The sequence below is a fragment of the Xenopus laevis genome, chromosome 3L, assembly GCF_017654675.1.
Source record: "Xenopus laevis strain J_2021 chromosome 3L, Xenopus_laevis_v10.1, whole genome shotgun sequence".
Classification (NCBI taxonomy): Eukaryota; Metazoa; Chordata; class Amphibia; order Anura; family Pipidae; genus Xenopus; species Xenopus laevis.
The window spans coordinates 161,277,054-161,297,925 of record NC_054375.1 but is presented as its reverse complement, the minus strand read 5'-3'; the positions used below and the strand labels follow the sequence as shown (position 1 = coordinate 161,297,925).

General features: G+C 46.5%; 1 protein-coding gene and 1 long non-coding RNA gene across 2 annotated transcripts; one reads left to right on the top strand and one right to left on the bottom strand.

Moving 5' to 3' along the window:
• Positions 1-2,382: 2,382 nt before the first annotated feature.
• On the bottom strand, positions 2,383-18,568 carry polr2a.L (polymerase (RNA) II (DNA directed) polypeptide A, 220kDa L homeolog). Its single transcript, XM_018253921.2, has 29 exons — positions 18,327-18,568; positions 14,647-14,779; positions 13,883-14,019; positions 13,535-13,708; positions 13,077-13,358; positions 12,545-12,706; positions 12,098-12,318; positions 11,884-12,016; positions 11,306-11,430; positions 11,014-11,224; positions 10,702-10,911; positions 10,451-10,619; positions 10,243-10,337; positions 9,893-10,096; positions 9,559-9,781; positions 9,287-9,470; positions 8,894-9,065; positions 8,670-8,775; positions 8,378-8,583; positions 8,067-8,291; positions 7,738-7,984; positions 7,564-7,664; positions 6,770-6,874; positions 5,585-5,767; positions 5,228-5,431; positions 4,968-5,154; positions 4,382-4,495; positions 4,134-4,283; positions 2,383-3,963 (listed from the first exon to the last, which is right to left on the bottom strand). The coding sequence occupies exons 1-29, from the start codon at positions 18,411-18,413 to the stop codon at positions 2,807-2,809; spliced, it is 5,907 nt and encodes a 1,968-aa protein (XP_018109410.1). The 5' UTR covers positions 18,414-18,568; the 3' UTR covers positions 2,383-2,806.
• Positions 18,569-19,015: 447 nt separating this feature from the next.
• On the top strand, positions 19,016-20,526 carry LOC108711841. Its single transcript, XR_001934950.2, has 2 exons — positions 19,016-19,154; positions 20,446-20,526. It is a non-coding gene; the product is annotated as an uncharacterized LOC108711841 (long non-coding RNA).
• Positions 20,527-20,872: the final 346 nt, after the last annotated feature.

Sequence of the window (20,872 nt, the reverse complement as noted above, 5' to 3'; positions counted from 1 at the left end):
GGGTTCTTGAAAAACTTTCAGGATTAGTACATTTATTACCTTGAGAGATCCACTCAATGAGATATCTGGTGAGGGATGATAAATTAAAAGCTCGGAAATTGGGGCAATTTAAATCCCCACGTTTAACTGGAGCTCTCAACTTATGGAGGGCAATTTTAGTTTTTTCACCAAATAAACTTTATTAATGCAGAATCAAGCATCTTCATATCAGGATGTTTTATAAGCAAATGAAGATTAATTAATGGGTATATCAGCTTGGGGAATATCAAAGACTTAAAAAACAGCACTCGTCCCTTAAGATTAAGGGGAGCATTGGCTCATTTTTCACACATGGAGGAAACCTTCTGACAAGCTGTTGTAATATTTAATGAATAGAAGTGGTTTAAATCTGATGGAATTATTAAACCTAAATATTTTATCAGATTTTTTGGTTAAGTTGAAATTTTTTTAGTAGAGAGTTTGAAAGAGAACCATATATATTCATTAATTCATATTTGTTGACATTGACTTTATAGCCAGAAAAAGACTGAAAGTCTTCAAGCAACAACCTTAAGAGAGGACTCTGGGTTTTTTAAAATCAGCATTAAATCATCTGCGAAGGCCAATTCCTTGAGTTGCCTATTATTGATGGTGATTCCCTTAATCAACTTAGATGAATCAAGGAAACGGTTCTAGTGCAATATTGGATAAAAGGGGTGATAAGGGACAGCCTTGCCTCGTACTAAATATTTCAAAAGGTGATGACTTTAGTAAGAGGCAAGGCTGTCCCTTATCACCCCTTTTATCCAATATTGCACTAAATATTTCAAAAGGTGATGACTTTGCTCCCCCCAAGATTATTTGTGTTTTGGGACTTTTAAAAAAAATAAACCACACACGCCAGTTGAGAAGCACTTTTATTTAAACAAACATAGTCCAGCAACATAGAGATGGAGGTATTAGAGGAAATAAGTATCCCACAAAGAGGTGGAGATTAAAAGCGCCTTCTCTTACAAAGGGAAACATGGTGGATACATAAAATGGACACAGTTGGAGCATTTGGCATGAATGAAGTAATGTCCTATAAATGCTTTATATGATAAAGGACTTCTTTCAGATATATTCTGGATTAATCATGGATCATTTAGGGGTTCAGATACTAATGGACTAAATAATGTTCGAATACTACTGCTGTAGGAGAGAACTACTGATACACTAGACTTATAGATTTATTTCATATACAAGTAATACTGTTATACAGAATAACTACACATTGGTGCTTAGTGAGCAGGTCACAAGATGGCAGTACTTTTATGTTCTGTGGATTCTTTATGTACCTGGACACATCATGGAGCGGATGTGACTTGTTGGTGGGGTGACGTGTTTATGTATTTCCTTGCTATGTATTTTTTACCTGATGAAGGTGAATGTGCCGAGACATGTTGTGCATGTTTTTTCTGCAATAAAAACAGAATGATGATTTGAACATATGACATGCTCTCCGGGTAACACTTTATTGCTACTTGGAATTTTGGCATCCTGACAGGGGGGCTGCAACCTTGATGAGTACCATGATACAGAATTGGAAACTTAAGGACAATTGTTTTCAATGTTGACACTCTCCCATACATCCCTTACATCCCACCAGAGCTCACACAAGGGTGTCCCAGATGCCGACTACATCGGGTCTGGCCATGTCCATAGCTACATCGCGCTTGGGGGAAAGTAGCTGAACACGTACATAATAGGACAGGCACAATCAGGGCCATTATTAGAAATCCCGGGGCCCCATACCGCATCATTTTTGGGGCCCACCCAGACCCCGTCCACTCCACACCACAGTTAAAAGACCACACAGAAATCAGCGCTAAACCCCCCCCCCCATAAGTTATAAAAAGCTATTGATGGTCAGGGCCCCTCTACAAGTTTATAAAAACAAAAAAACACATTGGTGGCAGGGCCTATAGACAAAATAATACATTGGTGGCCAGAGGTGTTCAATAGAACTAAACTTGTAGCTTCAGGACTTCTTCGGCTATTTTCATGACGGAGTCTATTCGTCCCTTCAGGACTTCCTTTGACTCGGGGCTTTTGTGGCTTCAGCTGTTCGGGACTTCAGGGGAGGCGGCATGGCTTGGGCACTGTCAAGGCCCCCCCTTCAGGCCAAGGCCCAGTAATCTTGTACCCCCCTGTACTCTGTGGCTGCGTGCCAAAACCCAACTGCTTTATTCTGGAGACCTGCTCGGGGCTGACAATTAGCGCATGGGAAGCAACAATTGAATAATCCGCTACCCCCTGTACCTATAGGAAAAGGATCATCTCAACTGTGGCGCAGACTCACAACGACGTCCTTTATAATGAGACTCCACCCCCTGTCCCAGGAGACAGACAGGAGACACAGGAGATTTTGGAGCAATTTATTTGAGAAGTACAAGCGACTTTACATTAGACATTTATGAACGTTCCTAAATAAACCTTTAGAAATGTGTCTATTGTCTCCACACAAGGAGAGGAAAATCTCTGCAGAACAAAAAGCAGCTTTAAAAGGAATCGAAAATCACAATACAAAAAAAAAAAACTTCAAGTCCAACCCCCCTTTCTCTTGCCGATACTAAAGGAATCGTTTGCCGACAGGTAAGTGCAAATAAAACTGTACGGTGGGGGGTCAGAACGTGTTAAAATTCCCATTACAATATAGAAATAACCAACATCTCCATCAATTAAAGGTCCAACAGTCAAAGTGTCAGTCAGTGAAGCCCACAGGTCATGTTGTGCCCAGACAGAAACATGGCCGACTCTCCAGAATGCCACCACCACCACCACCACCTCAGTTGTCCTCATCACTGTCATCTGGACTGATTGCCGGGCTGGTGAGACTGTACGTTGGAGACGTGGGGCTGTAACCTGGAGAAGTAGGAGAGTACGTGGAGCCTTTGGGGCTGGTTGGGGAATAAGTCGGGGAGGTAGGGGAATATTTGGGGGAGGTGGGAGAGTAAGTGGGAGAGGTTGGCGAATACTTGGGTGAGGTTGGGGTGTAAACAGGGGAAGTTGGTGAGTAGGTTGGGGAGGTTGGGGAGTATTTTGGAGTTGTAGGAGAATATGTGGGAGATGTTGGCGAATACTTGGGTGAAGTTGGGGAGTATTTGGGTGATGTTGGAGAGTACTTGGGAGAAGTTGGGGTGTACTCTGGGGAGCTGGGGCTGTAAGATGGACTTGTTGGGGTGTATTTGGGGCTGGTAGGAGAGTAACTGGGAGAACTTGGGCTGTAACTGGGAGAGCTTGGCGTGTAGCTGGGAGACTGTGGGGTGTAACGAGGACTGGAGGGGGAGTAACTGGGAGATGTGGGAGAATAACTAGGGCTGGTTGGACTGTAATTAGGAGATGTGGGAGAGTAACTGGGAGAGGTAGGACTGTAACTGGGAGAAGTGGGAGAGTAACTGGGAGATGTTGGCGTATAGTTGGGGGAAGAAGGGGAGTAGTTGGGGGAAGTAGGGGAGTAGGATGGGGAGGTGGGGCTGTAAGATGGAGATGTTGGCGAGTAACTGGGGCTTGTAGGAGAGTAGCTGGGACTTGTAGGAGAGTAGCTGGGCGATGTTGGGCTGTAACTGGGAGAAGTAGGGGAGTAGCTGGGGGATGTTGGGCTGTAACTGGGAGAAGTAGGGGAGTAGCTTGGTGATGTTGGGCTGTAACTGGGAGATGTTGGGCTGTAGCTGGGTGAAGTGGGGGAGTAGCTTGGGCTTGTGGGAGAATAGGAAGGAGAGGTGGGGCTGTAAGATGGAGATGTTGGAGAGTAGCTGGGAGAAGTGGGAGAATAGCTGGGAGATGTTGGAGAGTAGTTGGGACTTGTGGGGGAGTAAGAAGGGGATGTTGGGCTGTAGGAGGGAGAAGTTGGTGAATAGCTGGGGCTCTGGGGAGTGTAGCCTCCAGGGCTTCGGGGTTCATAAGCAGGGGAGGTAGGAGAGTAACTTGGAGACATAGCGCCACCTGCAGGAAGAGCAAATAATTATATGAATGCATTATTTTATGTAAATCACCCACTGTACAAGTCATACATTCTCTCTCCTGGGTCCACTCAAGGAAATACCCTTAAAGTTTACTGGATTCTTTCTCCCTTTTTCCCAACCACACCGCTGAGATAAGAAAAACCCACTCACCTGGGGAGGGAATGTAGGGACTTGAAGGCCCTGGAGATCCAGGAGAACCAGGGGTGGGGGACCAAGCCGGGGAGTAACCTGGGCTGAAGCCACTGGCATCAGAAGCGGCACTTGGAGAGAAGCCGGCAGCTCCGGGGGTCATTCCACTTCCTGGAAAAAGAGCAACAGAAGTCAGTGCCACAGACAACTCCTTCCATATTGGTTCCAGTCAGACCAGCCATAAAGCATCAAGTGGGTTATCTACTTACCGATACTTGGGGACCAGGCTCCATATGCCGGGGTGGCTCCCTGGTTCCAAGGGGTCATGGCAGGTGACATTCCTCCCATAGGGCTGGGGGCAGTGCCAAAAAACATGCCGGTGGCTGAAGAGCAAATATTTACACAAACAAGTTTAGCAGAGAAAACTGGAGATAAATAAGGGAGCCCTCCCTCCTCATTGTCTGTGCCAATCCTCAGTACTCTCCCCCTGCTCTGCATAGCTCCACCCCTTGCCCTGCATAGCTCCACCCCTTGCCCCCCTGCTCCATGCAATAGCCAGAAACAGTGTGCATACAGCAGTACATGGAGTCAGAACAAATAGTGAATAATAACAGTGAATCTCCTTTTTGCCCCCACCTTCCTGGCGTTTCCGTGGGTATGGCGACACTTATGTTCTCCCGACACGCCATTGAGCCTTTTCAACCTCCCTTTGCACTGCCACTGCCTGAATCATCTCCCCTCTACACCCCTCTATAAGGCTCATTTACTCCCAGCCTGCTCTACACACGCTGGGCCTCCCATCAACCTCTCCTCTGATTGGCCATCCACTCGCTGCCATGAGAAGACTCCACTTACGTCCACCTGCTCCAAGGCCAGGAATGTTGGTGGGAATCTCCATGCCGAATTTACACTTCTCTGCATCCAACAGTAAGTCAAAGCAGCCCGTTCCTGCTGGAGCCAGTTGTCCCAACATGATATTCTCAGACACCCCCTTCATGGGATCAGACTCTCCATGAGCAGCGGCTTCCATCAGCACATCCACCTATGGGAGAGAAGAGTCACTGAGCAAGAGGGATGACAACATGGCAGCTCCCAGCCACTAGATCATTACTCACCGTCTCTTCAAAGGAACATTTCATGAGTGGCCCCGTGTCCTGCCTGTTGACTCCATGACGTGTGATAGCCATAAGATGCCCCCTGCAGGTCATGGTGTCGCACAGTAGCGCCAAGTGGCGGTAATTAACGTATGAACCATCAAACGAGATGACGTGGTACAATTCCCTCTCCAGGGCTTTTCTGACAGCTTCTATGCCCAGGACCTGTGAGGAACCAGAACATGGTGCAGAAGATTTACTAAAAGTGATATATATTGTGTGTGTGCAATAGATATATATATATATATATATATATATATATATATAGAGATATAGGAGACCAGCTGGCAGGGGCACCGTAAATCAGAGGATAAATACCGTAAATATCTCCACAATATCGTTTGAGGTGGTTCTGACTGGATCCACGTCCTTCTCACTGAGGACACGCATCAGGCTGACACCGTCTGTTTCCAGAATCCATTCCTGAAGGGCCTTGAACTCCCCGTCCTCTGTAATAATGATCTTTTTCTTATTGTCAGTCTGGGGGAGATGCATGTACACCTGCCAGAGGGCCATACGGGAATTGTACGGTTAGAAACACAACTACCCACACAACTACAACTTCCCAGCTCTCCCTGTAACACCCCTTTCCCTCCTCTAATCTCATTGGCTCCCTCCTGTCTGCTGGGAGGAGCTACTGGGGAATAAAGCATCCGACCCTTCCTTGTACCTATCTAATGTATCAGCCTGTACCCCTGATTCACTTCCCAGCTCTCCCTGTAACACCCCTTTCCCTCCTCTAATCTCATTGGCTCCCTCCTGTCTGCTGGGAGGAGCTACTGGTGAATAAAGCATCCGACCCTTCCTTGTACCTATCTAATGTATCAGCCTGTACCCCTGATTCACTTCCCAGCTCTCCCTGTAACACCCCTTTCCCTCCTCTAATCTCATTGGCTCCCTCCTGTCTGCTGGGAGGAGCTACTGGTGAATAAAACCTCAGTTTATTGTACAGTGTTATCCTTAAAGAGATACTGACACCAGAAAAAAACCTTTTTTTTTATACCTATCATTATCACTAACATTATCTTTGAATGCTATTTATCATTTTGCCATAAAAGTATTTGCCTGATGCTTTTACATGACCTTTCTTACCCCCATGTTCCCATACGAGGGGGCGGCCATATTTGTGCAGCAGGAGTCCATTAGAATTAGAAACTAACTGGTTGAGTTGAGAAGGGACAGTCAGGTTGGCAAAACTGTCAGCTTTAGGATCTTCAAGTGACACTTACAAAAGCAGAACGATCAGTGAAAAATTATCAACATGACCTATAGGAAACTTAATGTAGATTAATGTTTTGAAAAGAAAATGTTTAGTGTCAGTATCACTATAAAGAATAAGCCACTGTTCTGAATCAGTTTATCACAGAACTCAGCATGGTGTGTGCAACCCTCAGCACAGGCTCACTAACCCTAAACTAGAACTAAGGACAGGAAGACTAGGGAACACCTCTAAACTAGTAGGTAAGAGCTGAACAGCAACTGAAGAAATTAAATATGGCGCACCTTGCTAATCTGTTCAATCCCTTGCAGAGTCATATCTGTCAGCATGTTGGACTCAATGCAGCGCAGGAACACATCATCGTCCATCTTGTCCACGACTTCCTCCTCCTGTCACAGAGAATGGTTAATATTACACCGTCCCCATAGTCTGAAGATAGTCTAGAGCAGGGATCCCCAACCTTTAGAACCCATGAGCAACATTCAGAAGTAAAAGGAGTTGGGGAGCAACACTAGCATGAGTAATGTTCCTGGGGTGCCATATAGGGGCTGTGATTGGCCATTTAGTAGCCCCTATGTGGATTGTCAACCTACATTGAGACTCTGTTTGGCAGTACAACTGGTTTTTATACAACCAAAACTTGCCTCTAAGTCTGAAATTCAAAAATAATCTCCTGCTTTGAGACCACTGGGAGCAACATCCAAGGGGTTGGGGAGTAACATGTTACTCACGAGCTACTGGTTGGGGATCACTGGTCTAGAAGATCCACTTGTTTGGTGAAGTTGTTTGTGAAGCCGACAATGGCAAATCTACCGTATGAAGCGCTGGAGCAAAGATCATATGAACTAGTATGTACAGTCCCCGCCAGGTCAACTACAGGCACATTTTTGGCCAGATATCAGTTGGGGGGGTCAGAGATTCCCACACATGGGCAGATCAACTGCTGAATTGGTCTAAAGGGCATATTAAATGTGAAAGTGTATGGCCACCTTTAGACTGATGTTTTTCTCTTTGCTCTTCCCACAGGCTCAATTTGAAAGGAACCTACAGCAGTTCCACACCCTACCCTAGTACTTACGTCCTGCATCTTGTTTTCTTCGCTGTTCATAATCCGGATTCTCAAAACCAGTTTCTCAGCGTTGTCATCATTGAATATACAGTTGAGATCATCCCCAAAGCCTGCAGTGAAAGGAGTCTGTATCAGGGACACGTTTCAGGAAGTAAAAGAGAAGAGTTCAGGGGTCCTACTGACCTGCATTAATCTTCTCCGCTATCTGCTCCATGGTCAGTTTGCGGTCAGTCATGTGCTTGCGGTCCAGTTCCACGCGGAGCAGCCAGGGGGAGATTCTCGTCACATCAAAGTCGGGCATTTCATAGTACACATTAACCCATTCCTGGTCCTCTGCAACCACCGTATTCTGAGGGTTTGGATCATAATAAATGGCAGTGTTGGCTGTGACCTTGCGCAGTGTTGTGTGCTCCAGGCGGCACAGAATATCCTGAGGGACAAATGACAGATACATGAGTTCAGCCATTAGCCATTTCTCACAGGTTACCGCAGAATGACAACACGTTGCCAACCTTTGCCCTCTCAGCATCCCGAGCAGACTGCCCCAGCAAGAAGACCGTCAGAGAAGGGGTCTTTGGTTTCTTCGAGATGTTGATCAGTTCCTTTAGACGTGGGACACCCAGGGTGACGTTTTTAGCCGACACACCGGCGTAATGGAAGGTGTTCAGGGTCATCTGAGTAGCTGGCTCTCCTAGAGACTGGGCAGCCAAAGCCCCCACCATCTCTCCTGGATGTGCCTGAACAGCAATGGTTAAAGGTCAGTGAATGCTCATTTATGCAGGAACCCCCCACTGCCCATTCCAACATGCTCCAGGTTACTTACAATGGCTTGATTGAATTTAGACTCAATCTCCCCCAAGAGCCAATCAAAAGCCTCTCCACTGAGCCTGAACTCCTCGATCATTCGCCGGCTACTGAGGGTGGAGCGCAGGTGGATGTTAAACAGGAGGGTGGCATTCTCCTGCGCCTGTCGGCTGAGGGGATCGTCCCCATTTACAATCACCAGTTTTTTGCTGAGCTCCCTTACCCCTAAGGAAGGCACCGAATATTTAGTAAGAGCAAAAACAGAACCTTGGGGTACATGAAGATCAAACAATGAGGTGTAAACCACATACCATCTACAACTTTAATGGGGTGAAGATCTGAGGGCATGCGTGTGTTTATATGAAATATCTTCTGAGCGTTCCAAATCATTCTTTGCAGGTTACAGGGAAGGACGACCTTTGGGCAGAAAGCAGTGAAGTCAGAATGTAGTGCAGGATAATAATGCCCCTCTCCCTCACACCCAGTTACATTCTGCTGGAATACATTTCCCTGAGAATATCCTGCCAATTCTCACCTTGCTGTCCCCAGTTGGGAATATGACCCTCAGAACTTCTCTGTCCTCCTTCATCTTCTCAAACTCCTTCTCCAGTTCATTCTGTACATGGGCATCGCTGAGAATCTCCTTCACTACATCCTCCTGCAGCGTCCTGCGTAAAGCCCGCTCATTGGCATAATCAAACTTGAACCTGCCAGGGAAGAGTGGGTACAGGAGAGGTTAAGTACAGCCATGGAAGCCAGATTTCAGCGCCAGGCACCCAGGGGGTGAGTACCAGTCTTGTGTTTGAACAATATGATTTGTGCAAAACCTGTTCTGGAAATGTAGGGTGCCCCACAGAGTAATAACTGCAGCACCCTATGTAACCAGTCAGTGCTTTGGAGTAAACAAACAAAAAAAAAAACCACATACTTTTTTTCAAATGCTTTGTTTGAAGGCTTCAAGGTGGCCAAATTCTGGAACTCTACACCCTCCCCAGCCAGACCATCCTCTCCGTATCTCAGCTGCACCACCTGGTTGATGGAATTTCGCACTGTGGCGTCATACTTTACCATGACAGACTCCATAGACTTGATCAGTCGTCTCTGGATGTAACCTGAGTAAGAAGAAGAGAACGTTCATGGGATCCAGAAGCTGCCATGTTGTTGCACAAGACAAGGTGGGAATCCAGGTGAGCCCCTTACCTGTCTCAGCAGTTTTTACAGCTGTATCAATCAGACCCTCTCTGCCTCCCATGGCATGAAAGAAGAATTCAGTTGGGGTCAGACCAGCAAGGTAGGAATTCTCCACAAAGCCCCTACTCTCAGGGCCGTAATCATCCTTAATAAAGTGTGGGAGCGTCCGATGTTTGAACCCAAAAGGAATTCTCTTTCCCTCCACATTCTGCTGGCCGACCACAGCAATAACCTGCACGGGATAAAGTGGGGGTTGAACAGCGGTTTAGATCCGCTCTCCAAAAAGGACCCAGCGACTGTACCATTTGCCCCAGACTATCCCACTGACCAACAAAGAACTCACCTGGGAAATGTTAATCTTCGATCCCTTGGCCCCAGACACCACCATGGACTTGAAGTTGTTGTACTCGGATAGAGATTTCTGGGCAGAGGAGCCAGTTTTGTCTCTGGCATCGTTCAGGATCCTGTTTACCTGGTTCTCAAAAGTCTGACGCAGGGTGTTACCTGGCGTGGGCTCCAGTTCATTGTTATGGGCTTTCTCTATGACCTGTAGGGAGAGAATATAGAAGTTCAGCAATTAGACGGGTTTCCAAGTTCCCCACTAGGAGAAGCCCACCCACACTCACAATGCATGTAATAAACACATAGGATTCCCGTATTCCCCCGGCAACTAGATTGTTGTGTCAGTCTCACCTCTATTACATCTTGCTTGGCCTTTTTGATGGTATTCTGAATGTCCTGATAGGTTTTGGCATCAGCAATGGAGTCACCAATTCCAATTGTATGACCTAAGAAACACAGAGCAGACTGATATGAATACAACCCAGGCCTCCCATTGTCAAATAAACTCAGTTTATTTCCTCAGATCCCCCTCATATAAACATTTATACCCGAGACTCACCCTCTATAAGTAGCCAGTTGTTGATGACAGTCTGAATGTTGGAGTAGAACAGACGGGTAGTGTCGTGGCCCATTTCCAAATAGGAAATATGAACCAAGGAACCAGCTGAAGTTCCCAGAGATTTCTTACACAGAATTCCCATGACAAGCTCCCCATTTTCCACAATCACCTGCAGAATGAACAATCTGCAATGTTAGTAATGAGCAGAGCTACGTCTGGCAGCACAAGGTAACCAGGCAGATATAACATACCTTTGTGTCTCCTGGAGAGATGTGTTTATACGGGCCACTGTCCTCATCGTCTGGATGTGTGCTGTGGGTTCGGATACAGTTAATGTGCCCTGGGACAATGAGAGAGAAGATCTGCTTTCCAGTCCACAGAGGACGTGGTTTCAGGATGGCCGGTTGTGGGACCTTCCCATCCCACGTGGACAAGAACATCAGCAAATTCATCACCTCTCCCTATAAGGGAAAACATTATTTATTCATCCCAGAGTGGTGGGAGCAAAGAGAACAATTCCACGATTTACCATACAGCAAATGCAGCCATCTTGTCCTACTCACCCGTTCCAGAAAGACGTCTCTTTTGGTAAATTTGCGCACAGCTGTGAGAGTGTCTTGCACAATACCCATGACGGGTCTGTTGGACTGAGGAGTCACAATCATCCTGGGAACCATAGCCAACTCCTGAATTTCTGCCCGGGTCTCCAGAGACTGAGGAAGGTGAAGGTTCATTTCATCCCCATCAAAGTCAGCATTGTACGGAGTGGTTACACTGTGGGGCAGGGACAGGACAGGTTACCCTATGTGCAGGCAAACATGGACACGTCATCTGTGAGCAGAACAAAGCTCTCACCTCAGGTTCAGACGGAAAGTGGACCATGGCAAGATCCGAACTCTATGTCCCATCATAGACATCTTGTGCAGCGTGGGCTGTCTGTTAAAGATCACTATATCTCCGTCACACATGTGTCTCTCCACCTAATCACCAACCAAAGAGGGCAAGTGAATGGAATAGCTCACCAGTAATACAAAATACAAGAACATACACCTGGGTCATTAACAGTAACATTGGGAGCCCCACAGAACGTGTGGTTCCTATTCAGAGAAGTCCATGTAGTCGGGTGGCAGTTAGTGCAGTTTTATAATCAGGATTAAGGGAGAACAAATTCAGCTCATGCCTCACTGTGGATTGTGGCTTTCAGAATGAACTCCAGGGCCTGATTGGTGCAAAGGGATCTAAATGTGGGCTCCATTCCCTGGCTGAGCAAGCTGTTGGTTCTCATTGAGCCACTGGTAATTTTTGAACAGAAAAATCTCTGGTTTATGTCCTTGCATTATACTGAACCACATACAGACAGCTAGCTACTGTATATGGGATGCAGCGTGGCTACTGTATATGGGAAACTGTGTGGCTAGAGAAGGAATTCTCACCTTGTAACCAATCTGTAAGTGTAGATCGCTGGGTTTGGGGTGAAATCGCAGGTCAATACGATCACCATTATCTCGGATAATGTACTTGGCCCCAGGATACTGACTGTTCCCTCGGCGGACCAACTCCTGCAGCCTAAACCAACACAGACAGGACATCAGTACAGACATACAGACAGATGCAGCTACAGCACTACAACCTGCATGTGTTACTGACCTATCAATGTTGAAAGGAGTGACAATCTCAGGGAAGCTCATGTTTGCAGCGATGGACCTCGGCACCCCAACCTGATCGATGGAAAGGTTGGGGTCGGGAGTGATGACAGTTCGAGCGGAGAAGTCCACACGCTTGCCCATAAGGTTTCCTCTCACTCTCCCCTCTTTGCCTTTTAACCTCTGCTTTACAGACTTTAAGGGACGTCCGGACTTCTGCATGGCCTAGAGACATCACAGGGATTATTAGACAACACAAGCATCATCCTCTCCCAGTACATCTACCCACCTCCCATGACAACCAACAGCCCTAAGCCACAGGTAGATAGTGACATCAGCTAATCACCTGACTCTTGTATAGGAGTCATACTGTGTGTCAGTGCTGATACACAAGACCTTCTATAGGGACAAATCGTTTGCCCATATGAGCCCCTCAGATCAGAGTCCTTACCCTGGGCAGACCAGGAATCTCATTATCCACCATTGTTGCCACGTGGAACTGAAGCAGCTTTACATCCTCTGCTATGACGTGGGCTGCGGCTCCATTCTGCTCATTTCTCCGGAGTTGATTATTAATCTTCACAATATCAGCCAGTTTGTGTGTCAAGTCGTCCTGCACAAACAATGGAATGTCACATGATAAAGAGCCCCACACTATCACCTAACTTTCATATACTGTAGAAAGCAATCCAGCAGCACACTGATTTTTGATGCAATAAGTGATATTATTTATTCAGCCCATATACATACAAGATTATGTTATGTATATGGGCTGAATAAATAATATCACTTATTGCATCAAAAATCAGTGTGCTGCTGGATTGCTTTCTACATTGTATGCTGGAAAGGGTCAACCAGAACAAGCACCTGACACCCTGCATAGGGTTACTGTGAAGGGTCGAGCACTCCGAATTTTGCAAATACTAACTTTCATATACGGCCTCTCTCTGCACAGTTACTAAAGCTCCTTTCTGCAGTCTCACCTGATTCCTGGCCGAGCCCTGCATTACGACTGCTGGTCTCACACACAGGGGGGGCACAGGCAGGACAGTGATAATGAGCCACTCAGGACGTGCAAATCGGGGATCCATTCCCAAAATGAAGCATTCCTCATCTGTGATGCGCTTGAAGATCTCGTGCACACGCTCAGGACTCAGCAAGATTTTCTTCTCCTGGGAATCCTCGTTTACGTGTTTCCACTCAGCATAGAGCTCCAGCCCAGTGCGGCGAATACGTGGTTGGTAGCGGCCACAGCCACCATGTCCCTGACAGCATCAAATAATAATATAATCACTTATATTAGATATAACAGCAAAAAGTGTAATGAGCCAAATGTTTTAAAACCCCCAGATGTGTCAAGACTCTCCATGATGTATTGGGGAAATCCAAGATAACTTTGTAGCACCCTGATCAATAGCGCATATGTGATGCTTGAACTTACCTTTTCTTTCTGAATGTCCTCATCACCCTCGGTCTGCTCCACCCCAAACTTGTTGTCCATCTCTTCTCCCCCCTCACAAATGTTTTTCCCCTTGCACAACTCATACACATGGGTCAGTCGCTTCTTAGGTTGCCCTTTGGACTTTATTAGGATGTCCTTAATCTTTGGGTTGTTCTGTTTGGGAGTAGAAGAAAGTATAAAGGAAAAAAGAATGTAGCAAATTGTCTAGACGGTGGATTGGTAGAACAATTTCAGTGCTGTGGTCTCCACACATTAATATATAGGAAGGACAGACACTGGACAGACAGCAGGCGTATGATATTGATACAGAGTTACTGGGGTACTTACAGCATCAACCAGAAGCTTGGAGCAGAAGAAGCACACACATCTCAACACTTTCATGGTCTTGACCAGAAATCCAACATGATAGACTGGTTTGGCCAATTCAACGTGCCCGAAGTGGCCGGGACATTCAGTCATGTTACCTGTAACAAGGAGGTGGAGCTGAAGAAATCAGTGTGCAGAGAAGCTAATGGAACGGCTTCAGCAGAAATTGGTGAAATGTGGGACAGAAGAAACGAGGCAAAACTCTGAGCAGGGCTCCACTTGTAACTGGAGAATCTGCACAATTGAATTCAAGCAACGGAAATGCTGAAGAGCACAAGGTGGGGCTTTAGGGGCAGTTGCACACAGTATTCCCGCTGTACTACCTACCCGCACACTGTACTACCTACACATTTTACTAGCTACCCGCACACTGTACTACCTACCCGCACACTGTACTACCTACCTTGAAGAGATTACCAGCAGCACACTGCTGAATTTGCAATAGTGCTCAATGAAGAATTTATTCAGCCCATAGCATACAAAAAGGCAATGTTTGAAGTTTGATAAAGGGCCTGGTATGCCCAAAACGTTGCCTTTTTGTATGCTTTGGGCAGAATAAATTCTTCATTGAGCACTATTGCAAATTCACCAGTGTGCTGCTGGTAATCTCTTCAATGCATTGATGTGACTCTGACAGGATTGAGTCTTCTGGGACAGCACCTGACACAACAAAAGTGTTTTATTTTGGGAGGCGAGCGCTCCACATTTGTGACTGTACTACATACCTGCACATGTCTGACATCTCCCACTCCTCTCAATGACACCCTGCCGTGGGTCCATCAATCCTCCAAGCTTGGGGCGACCACCCTCTGTAGTCTCTGAGTATTTAATTCCACCTTCTGTTACAGACATCCGTTTCTGAGAAGAAAGACGGCCAATGAGATTTGCAGAGAGGAGACACCACAACCAGTAGCCCCCGGTAAGTTTAGGTTTCCCTCTGAGACCCCTCCAGTTATTCTGTTGCTACAACAGTCTAGTAAAATGGCTGCCACTTTAGTGAATGGGGAGCACTGGGCATGGGGGTGCTACTGGGCAAAGGCTACTAAAAAGTACTAAAATACCAGTTAAACAATACAGCACATGTAACACAGACTTTGTAATATATGGCTTGAAATGTCCCTGTGGGAACATGTATGTGGGCCAAACCTCTAGGAAGGTGAGAATAAAGATTAATGAGCAGAAGAGATCGATAACCAATTTTAACCCTAAAGAAGCTAAAACTCATAAGCCTGTGGGAAAACAAACATGCGGAAGCTTCAGATGGTGGAGACTGAAAAAGATTGTTGTTACAATGTGAAGAAAAAGGGATAGTTATGCTGAATACCCTTCAACCACATGGTCTTTATGATACACAAAGCTTTAAATGTTTCTTATAATAAAATGTCTGTATTTTATACAGGAATTTGGACTTTGATACTTTGAGTGTGTTAGTGAAGCAGGTAGGGTAGTAACAATGTACAGGTTTACTACAATTACAGACATTTCATGCTACGAAGGCCTTGAGTAAATACTCAACTATTGGAGTAGGTCCCTGGAGGGCAGAACTGCAGTCACTTAGTGTCAGTTAGTGTCTATGTAACATAATGTGTCTGGCCGGACTTTGCAACTGACATGCGTGTTGGTGTTTTTTGGTGATAAATTGGGGCATTGGGTTATGTACCCTGTGAACACCAGCACCTGACGAAGGATCATCCTGATCCAAAACATGTCGTGCAAATCAATAAAGGATCATGTGTTTGAAAAGCATTGGTTCTCCACTCTAATAGAAGAGACTCAAGTGCTGGAGAGAGAGAGAAGAGATTACACGAGGGAAGAGTCACTAATAGAAGAGACAGAAGTGCTGGAGAGAGAGACAAAGAGAGACACAGAGAGAGAAGAGAGGGACGAGATGACACGAGGGAAGAGTCACTAATAGAAGAGACAGAGGTGCTGGAGTGAGAGACACAGAGAGAGAGAAGAGAGGGAAGAGATGACATGAGGGAAGAGTCACTAATAGAAAAGACAGAAGTGCTGGAGTGAGAGAGACAGAGAGAGAGACACAGAGAGACAGAGAGAGAGACACAGAGAGAGAGAGACAGAGAGAGAGAGAGAGAGACACCGAGAGGGAAGAGATGACACGATGGAAGAGTCACTAATAGAAGAGACAGAAGTGCTGGAGTGAGAGACAGAGAGAGAAGAGAGGGAAGAGATGACATGAGGGAAGAGTCACTAATAGAAGAGACAGAAGTGCTGGAGTGAGAGACAGAGAGAGAAGAGAGGGAAGAGATGACATGAGGGAAGAGTCACTAATAGAAGAGACAGAAGTGCTGGAGTGAGAGACAGAGAGAGAGACACAGAGAGAGAAGAGAGGGAAGAGATGACATGAGGGAAGAGTCACTAATAGAAGAGACAGAAGTGCTGGAGAGAGAGACACAGAGAGAGACACAGAGAGAGAAGAGAGGGAAGAGATGACATGAGGGAAGAGTCACTAATAGAAGAGACAGAAGTGCTGGAGAGAGAGACACAGAGAGAGACACAGAGAGAGAAGAGAGGGAAGAGATGACATGAGGGAAGAGTCACTAATAGAAGAGACAGAAGTGCTGGAGAGAGAGACAGAGAGAGAGAGGGACGAGATGACATGAGGGAAGAGTCACTAATAGAAGAGACAGAAGTGCTGGAGAGAGAGACAGAGAGAGACACAGAGAGAGAAGAGAGGGAAGAGATGAAACGAGGGAAGAGTCACTAATAGAAGAGACAGAAGTGCTGGAGAGAGAGACAGAGAGAGACAGAGAGAGAGAGGGACGAGATGACATGAGGGAAGAGTCACTAATAGAAGAGACAGAAGTGCTGGAGAGAGAGACACAGAGAGAGACACAGAGAGAGAAGAGAGGGAAGAGATGACATGAGGGAAGAGTCACTAATAGAAGAGACAGAAGTGCTGGAGAGAGAGACAGAGAGAGACAGAGAGAGAGAGGGAAGAGATGACATGAGGGAAGAGTCACTAATAGAACAGACAGAAGTGCTGGAGAGAGAGACAGAGAGAGACACAGAGAGAGAGAGGGACGAGATGACACGAGGGAAGAGTCACTAATAGAAGAGACAGAAGTGCTGGAGAGAGAGACAGAGAGAGACAGAGAGAGAGAGGGACGAGATGACATGAGGGAAGAGTCACTAATAGAAGAGACAGAAGTGCTGGAGAGAGAGACACAGAGAGAGACACAGAGAGAGAAGAGAGGGAAGAGATGACATGAGGGAAGAGTCACTAATAGAAGAGACAGAAGTGCTGGAGAGAGAGACAGAGAGAGACAGAGAGAGAGAGGGAAGAGATGACATGAGGGAAGAGTCACTAATAGAACAGACAGAAGTGCTGGAGAGAGAGACACAGAGAGAGACACAGAGAGAGAGAGGGACGAGATGACACGAGGGAAGAGTCACTAATAGAAGAGACAGAAGTGCTGGAGAGAGAGACAGAGAGAGACAGAGAGAGAGAGGGACGAGATGACATGAGGGAAGAGTCACTAATAGAAGAGACAGAAGTGCTGGAGAGAGAGACACAGAGAGACACAGAGAGAGAAGAGAGGGACGAGATGACATGAGGGAAGAGTCACTAATAGAAGAGACAGAAGTGCTGGAGAGAGAGACACAGAGAGACACAGAGAGAGAAGAGAGGGAAGAGATGACATGAGGGAAGAGTCACTAATAGAAGAGACAGAAGTGCTGGAGAGAGAGACAGAGAGAGACAGAGAGAGAGAGGGAAGAGATGACATGAGGGAAGAGTCACTAATAGAAGAGACAGAAGTGCTGGAGAGAGAGACAGAGAGAGACAGAGAGAGAGAGGGAAGAGATGACATGAGGGAAGAGTCACTAATAGAACAGACAGAAGTGCTGGAGAGAGAGACACAGAGAGAGACACAGAGAGAGAAGAGAGGGAAGAGATGACACGAGGGAAGAGTCACTAATAGAAGAGACAGAAGTGCTGGAGAGAGAGACAGAGAGAAGAGAGAGAAGAGAGGGAAGAGATGACACGAGGGAAGAGTCACTAATAGAAGAGACAGAGGTGCTGGAGACAAAGAGAGACACAGAGAGAGAAGAGAGGGAAGAGAAGGCCCAGCATTCAGTATTAGAGAGAGATGACACGAGGGAAGATTCACTAATAGAAGAGACAGAGAGAGAGAGAGAAGAGACGACATGAGGGAAGAGACAGATGTATGAGGCAGAATTGCATAGTAAATGTCGGTGGCAGTTGAATCAATAAATAATAAAGCAAATGCGCCGGTTGCTCGTGAGCCGGAGACTAAGAATAAAGCTACAGATTCTCTAGTGAAAACAAGGCGCGCGCCCGCAGGAAACACGCACAGCGCTGAGCGCTCCTTCTGTGACCCCCTTAACTTCCGGGTAGCGCTCGGTCACAGGCCCCGCCCCTTACCAACTCGTCAGGCCCGATGACGCCGAACTGGACTCGTTTGATGGTACGTAGCGGACAGGCGCTATCCCCGGAGGGAGCCCCGTGCATGTTTGCGGTGAGGTGGAGACGCGCGCGGGCAACGTATGATACAGATCACTTCTGTTATTCACTCAGCGCTTTACTGCCCAGCAGCGATTCCTCTCCTAGAGTTCCACCGCAGCTGGCGCTCACAGCGCTTCTGGAGCTCTCTGTCTCGGCTCCTTCTTTATATAGCCTGAGAAAGAGTGTACGGGGATTCCCTAGCTGGTTTCCACGGGCCCAGGACCCTGTTCTTTATCGTAATTGGACAATGGACTATCTGTAGGAGGGGCCGGCGCTACTGTTAGACGCATGCGCTTTGGACTCTCAGCTTTGGAACTTCCCAATTGTTTCGTAAGACCGCTCAATAGAAACTGCTGTGTGACGTTAACAATTGATTGAACTGAACGTGTTAAAGGGGCGGGCTTTATGCTGGATGGACGTGCAATGGCGCCAATAACATGCCACATGGATGAGTCAATGGACGTGCGGTAGCTGCTGCGCATGCGTGGAGTGTTGAGCAATATCTGTGCTGGGATAAAGAACGAGAGTAGACTTGGGGGTCCCGGTGGATGTAATTGTGCTTCAGTTCGCTCTTCCTGACTTATAATGAACGCTACACGGCCCGTGCTCTGGGAATCCGGCGTGCCAGTAGTGGGCCTCAAATCCCCTGGCTCGAGTATTTTCCTCAGCAGACTGGGCTTCATGGAGTTCGGATTCCTCCTCAGGAAAGTCCCCGGTGTCACGGCTCTTCCAGGCCCAGCGGTGTCGGTGAGTGTCTGTCAGTGACTGAGGCAGGGGAGGTGGGTCTGAAACAGTCTGTGGCCCCTGTGACAGCTCCGGGTATTTGTATCTCTGCTCTCGGCTCCTCGTTACTGGCCGGACCCAGCGGCCTCGTCTCTTCCGGTATAAATGTTTCACCGGAAGTACCGAGCGGCCTGCTCTTTGTACCCCGTGTCTGTACATGGGGGGGGGGGGGGTTACATACATTACTGACCAGTTATTTGTACATAGGGGATGTTAGTAACTATCAGTCACGTCCTCTACTTTTTTCTTGTTTATTGTGAAATCAGGGGTCTCTTGCCGAAAGAGCTTACAATCCATGTCCAAGGTCTCCGGTCACTGTGTGTGTGTGTGTGTGTGTGTATATATATATATATATCTCTATCTCTGTATGTATGTATGTGTGTGTGTATATATGTATGTGTATATATATATATATATATCTATCTCTGTATGTATGTATGTGTGTGTGTGTATATATATATATCTCTATCTCTGTATGTATGTATGTGTGTGTGTATATATGTATGTGTATATATATATATATATCTATCTCTGTATGTATGTATGTGTGTGTGTGTGTGTGTATATATATATCTCTATCTATCTATCTATCTAGTATTTGTCTCCGCACGGTTGAAGACTAGAGTTGATAGTGAAGGAGAGATGATTGACATGAGCGTGGGCTGAAGATCTATTGGATTATTAGGGGATCAGGAGGGGCTACAATTTCATATTGACACTGAGTCCTGTGTGGGACATTGTAATGTTAATAAAGTTTAGTTTAATAAACAAAATGTCTCTTTGTGTTGATATAAATGTATGAGTGAGTCGCTGCCATCTCTGCTGGGTTTCCTTTCCCTGTCAGCGGAGGGAACAAATGGATTCCTTTAGTCACAGTTGTGATTTCTCAGTTGTGTGTATTGTCATGTGATTGTGTATGTTACACTGACATTCCCCGTCTTCAGTCAATATACCCCCCCCCCATTCTACCCTCTTGCAATTGGTCGGCAGACATTTAGTTTTAGCCGTGATGTAATTGTGTAAGAGCTGCGGCCCATGATGAGCTGAGTCAATCACATTACAATATAATACAGACGGGCTGATAAACCTTTCCTGCCCATCCCCCGGCGGCATAACATTTGGCTTTATTCTCAGCAGTATTGTCAGGACAGGGTTAATAACGCAATGCATTTAATCCCCACCCCTTCCTGTCCCCCCCCCCCAGTCTTTTATTGTTTTCTTCTGTTCTGTCCAGGACTAAATCATTTCTTTTTAGAACTCGCTGGGCCGATGTTGCTCCGTTGTGATTGTGGCGGCACTTTATCAGGCTCCCCTATTACAGATACAGACAGACCAGTGTGATCAGTAAGTGCAGCTTCATATTGCCGGCAGCCTGTGTCTGCTTCATCTTGTGTGTCGTCTCACATCAGTTTGAGCAGAAATACTCCCACAATGAGTTGTGCAATAAGTGTGTCACTTACAGCCGTTATGGCTTCTGCGTTTACTTGCCCTGCTCAACAGACGGCCTGGAAAAGACACCGGTCACAGGATAAACATGTTGGACCCTGTAAAGCACATACAACAACTGCTCTCCCAAATAAGAGGCTGTGGGGCAGAGACATTCCACCAGGCCAGTAGTCCGCTCCACTCCTACGTTTATCACTGGCCCCTTCAATATCCAGAGAGAGGTCACACAATGATAC

What these genes read in the sequence shown, in the direction of transcription:
- polr2a.L (XM_018253921.2), bottom strand. Translation starts at nt 18,413, where the DNA reads ATGCACGGGGCTCCCTCCGGGGATAGCGCCTGTCCGCTACGTACCATC. An exon ending in GAGATGTCAGACATGTGCAG is followed by an intron (nt 14,020 to 14,646) that starts GTATGTAGTACA and finishes TCCTTGTTACAG; the next exon opens with GTAACATGACTGAATGTCCC. An exon ending in AGCCTGGTCCCCAAGTATCG is followed by an intron (nt 4,284 to 4,381) that starts GTAAGTAGATAA and finishes CTCTTTTTCCAG; the next exon opens with GAAGTGGAATGACCCCCGGA.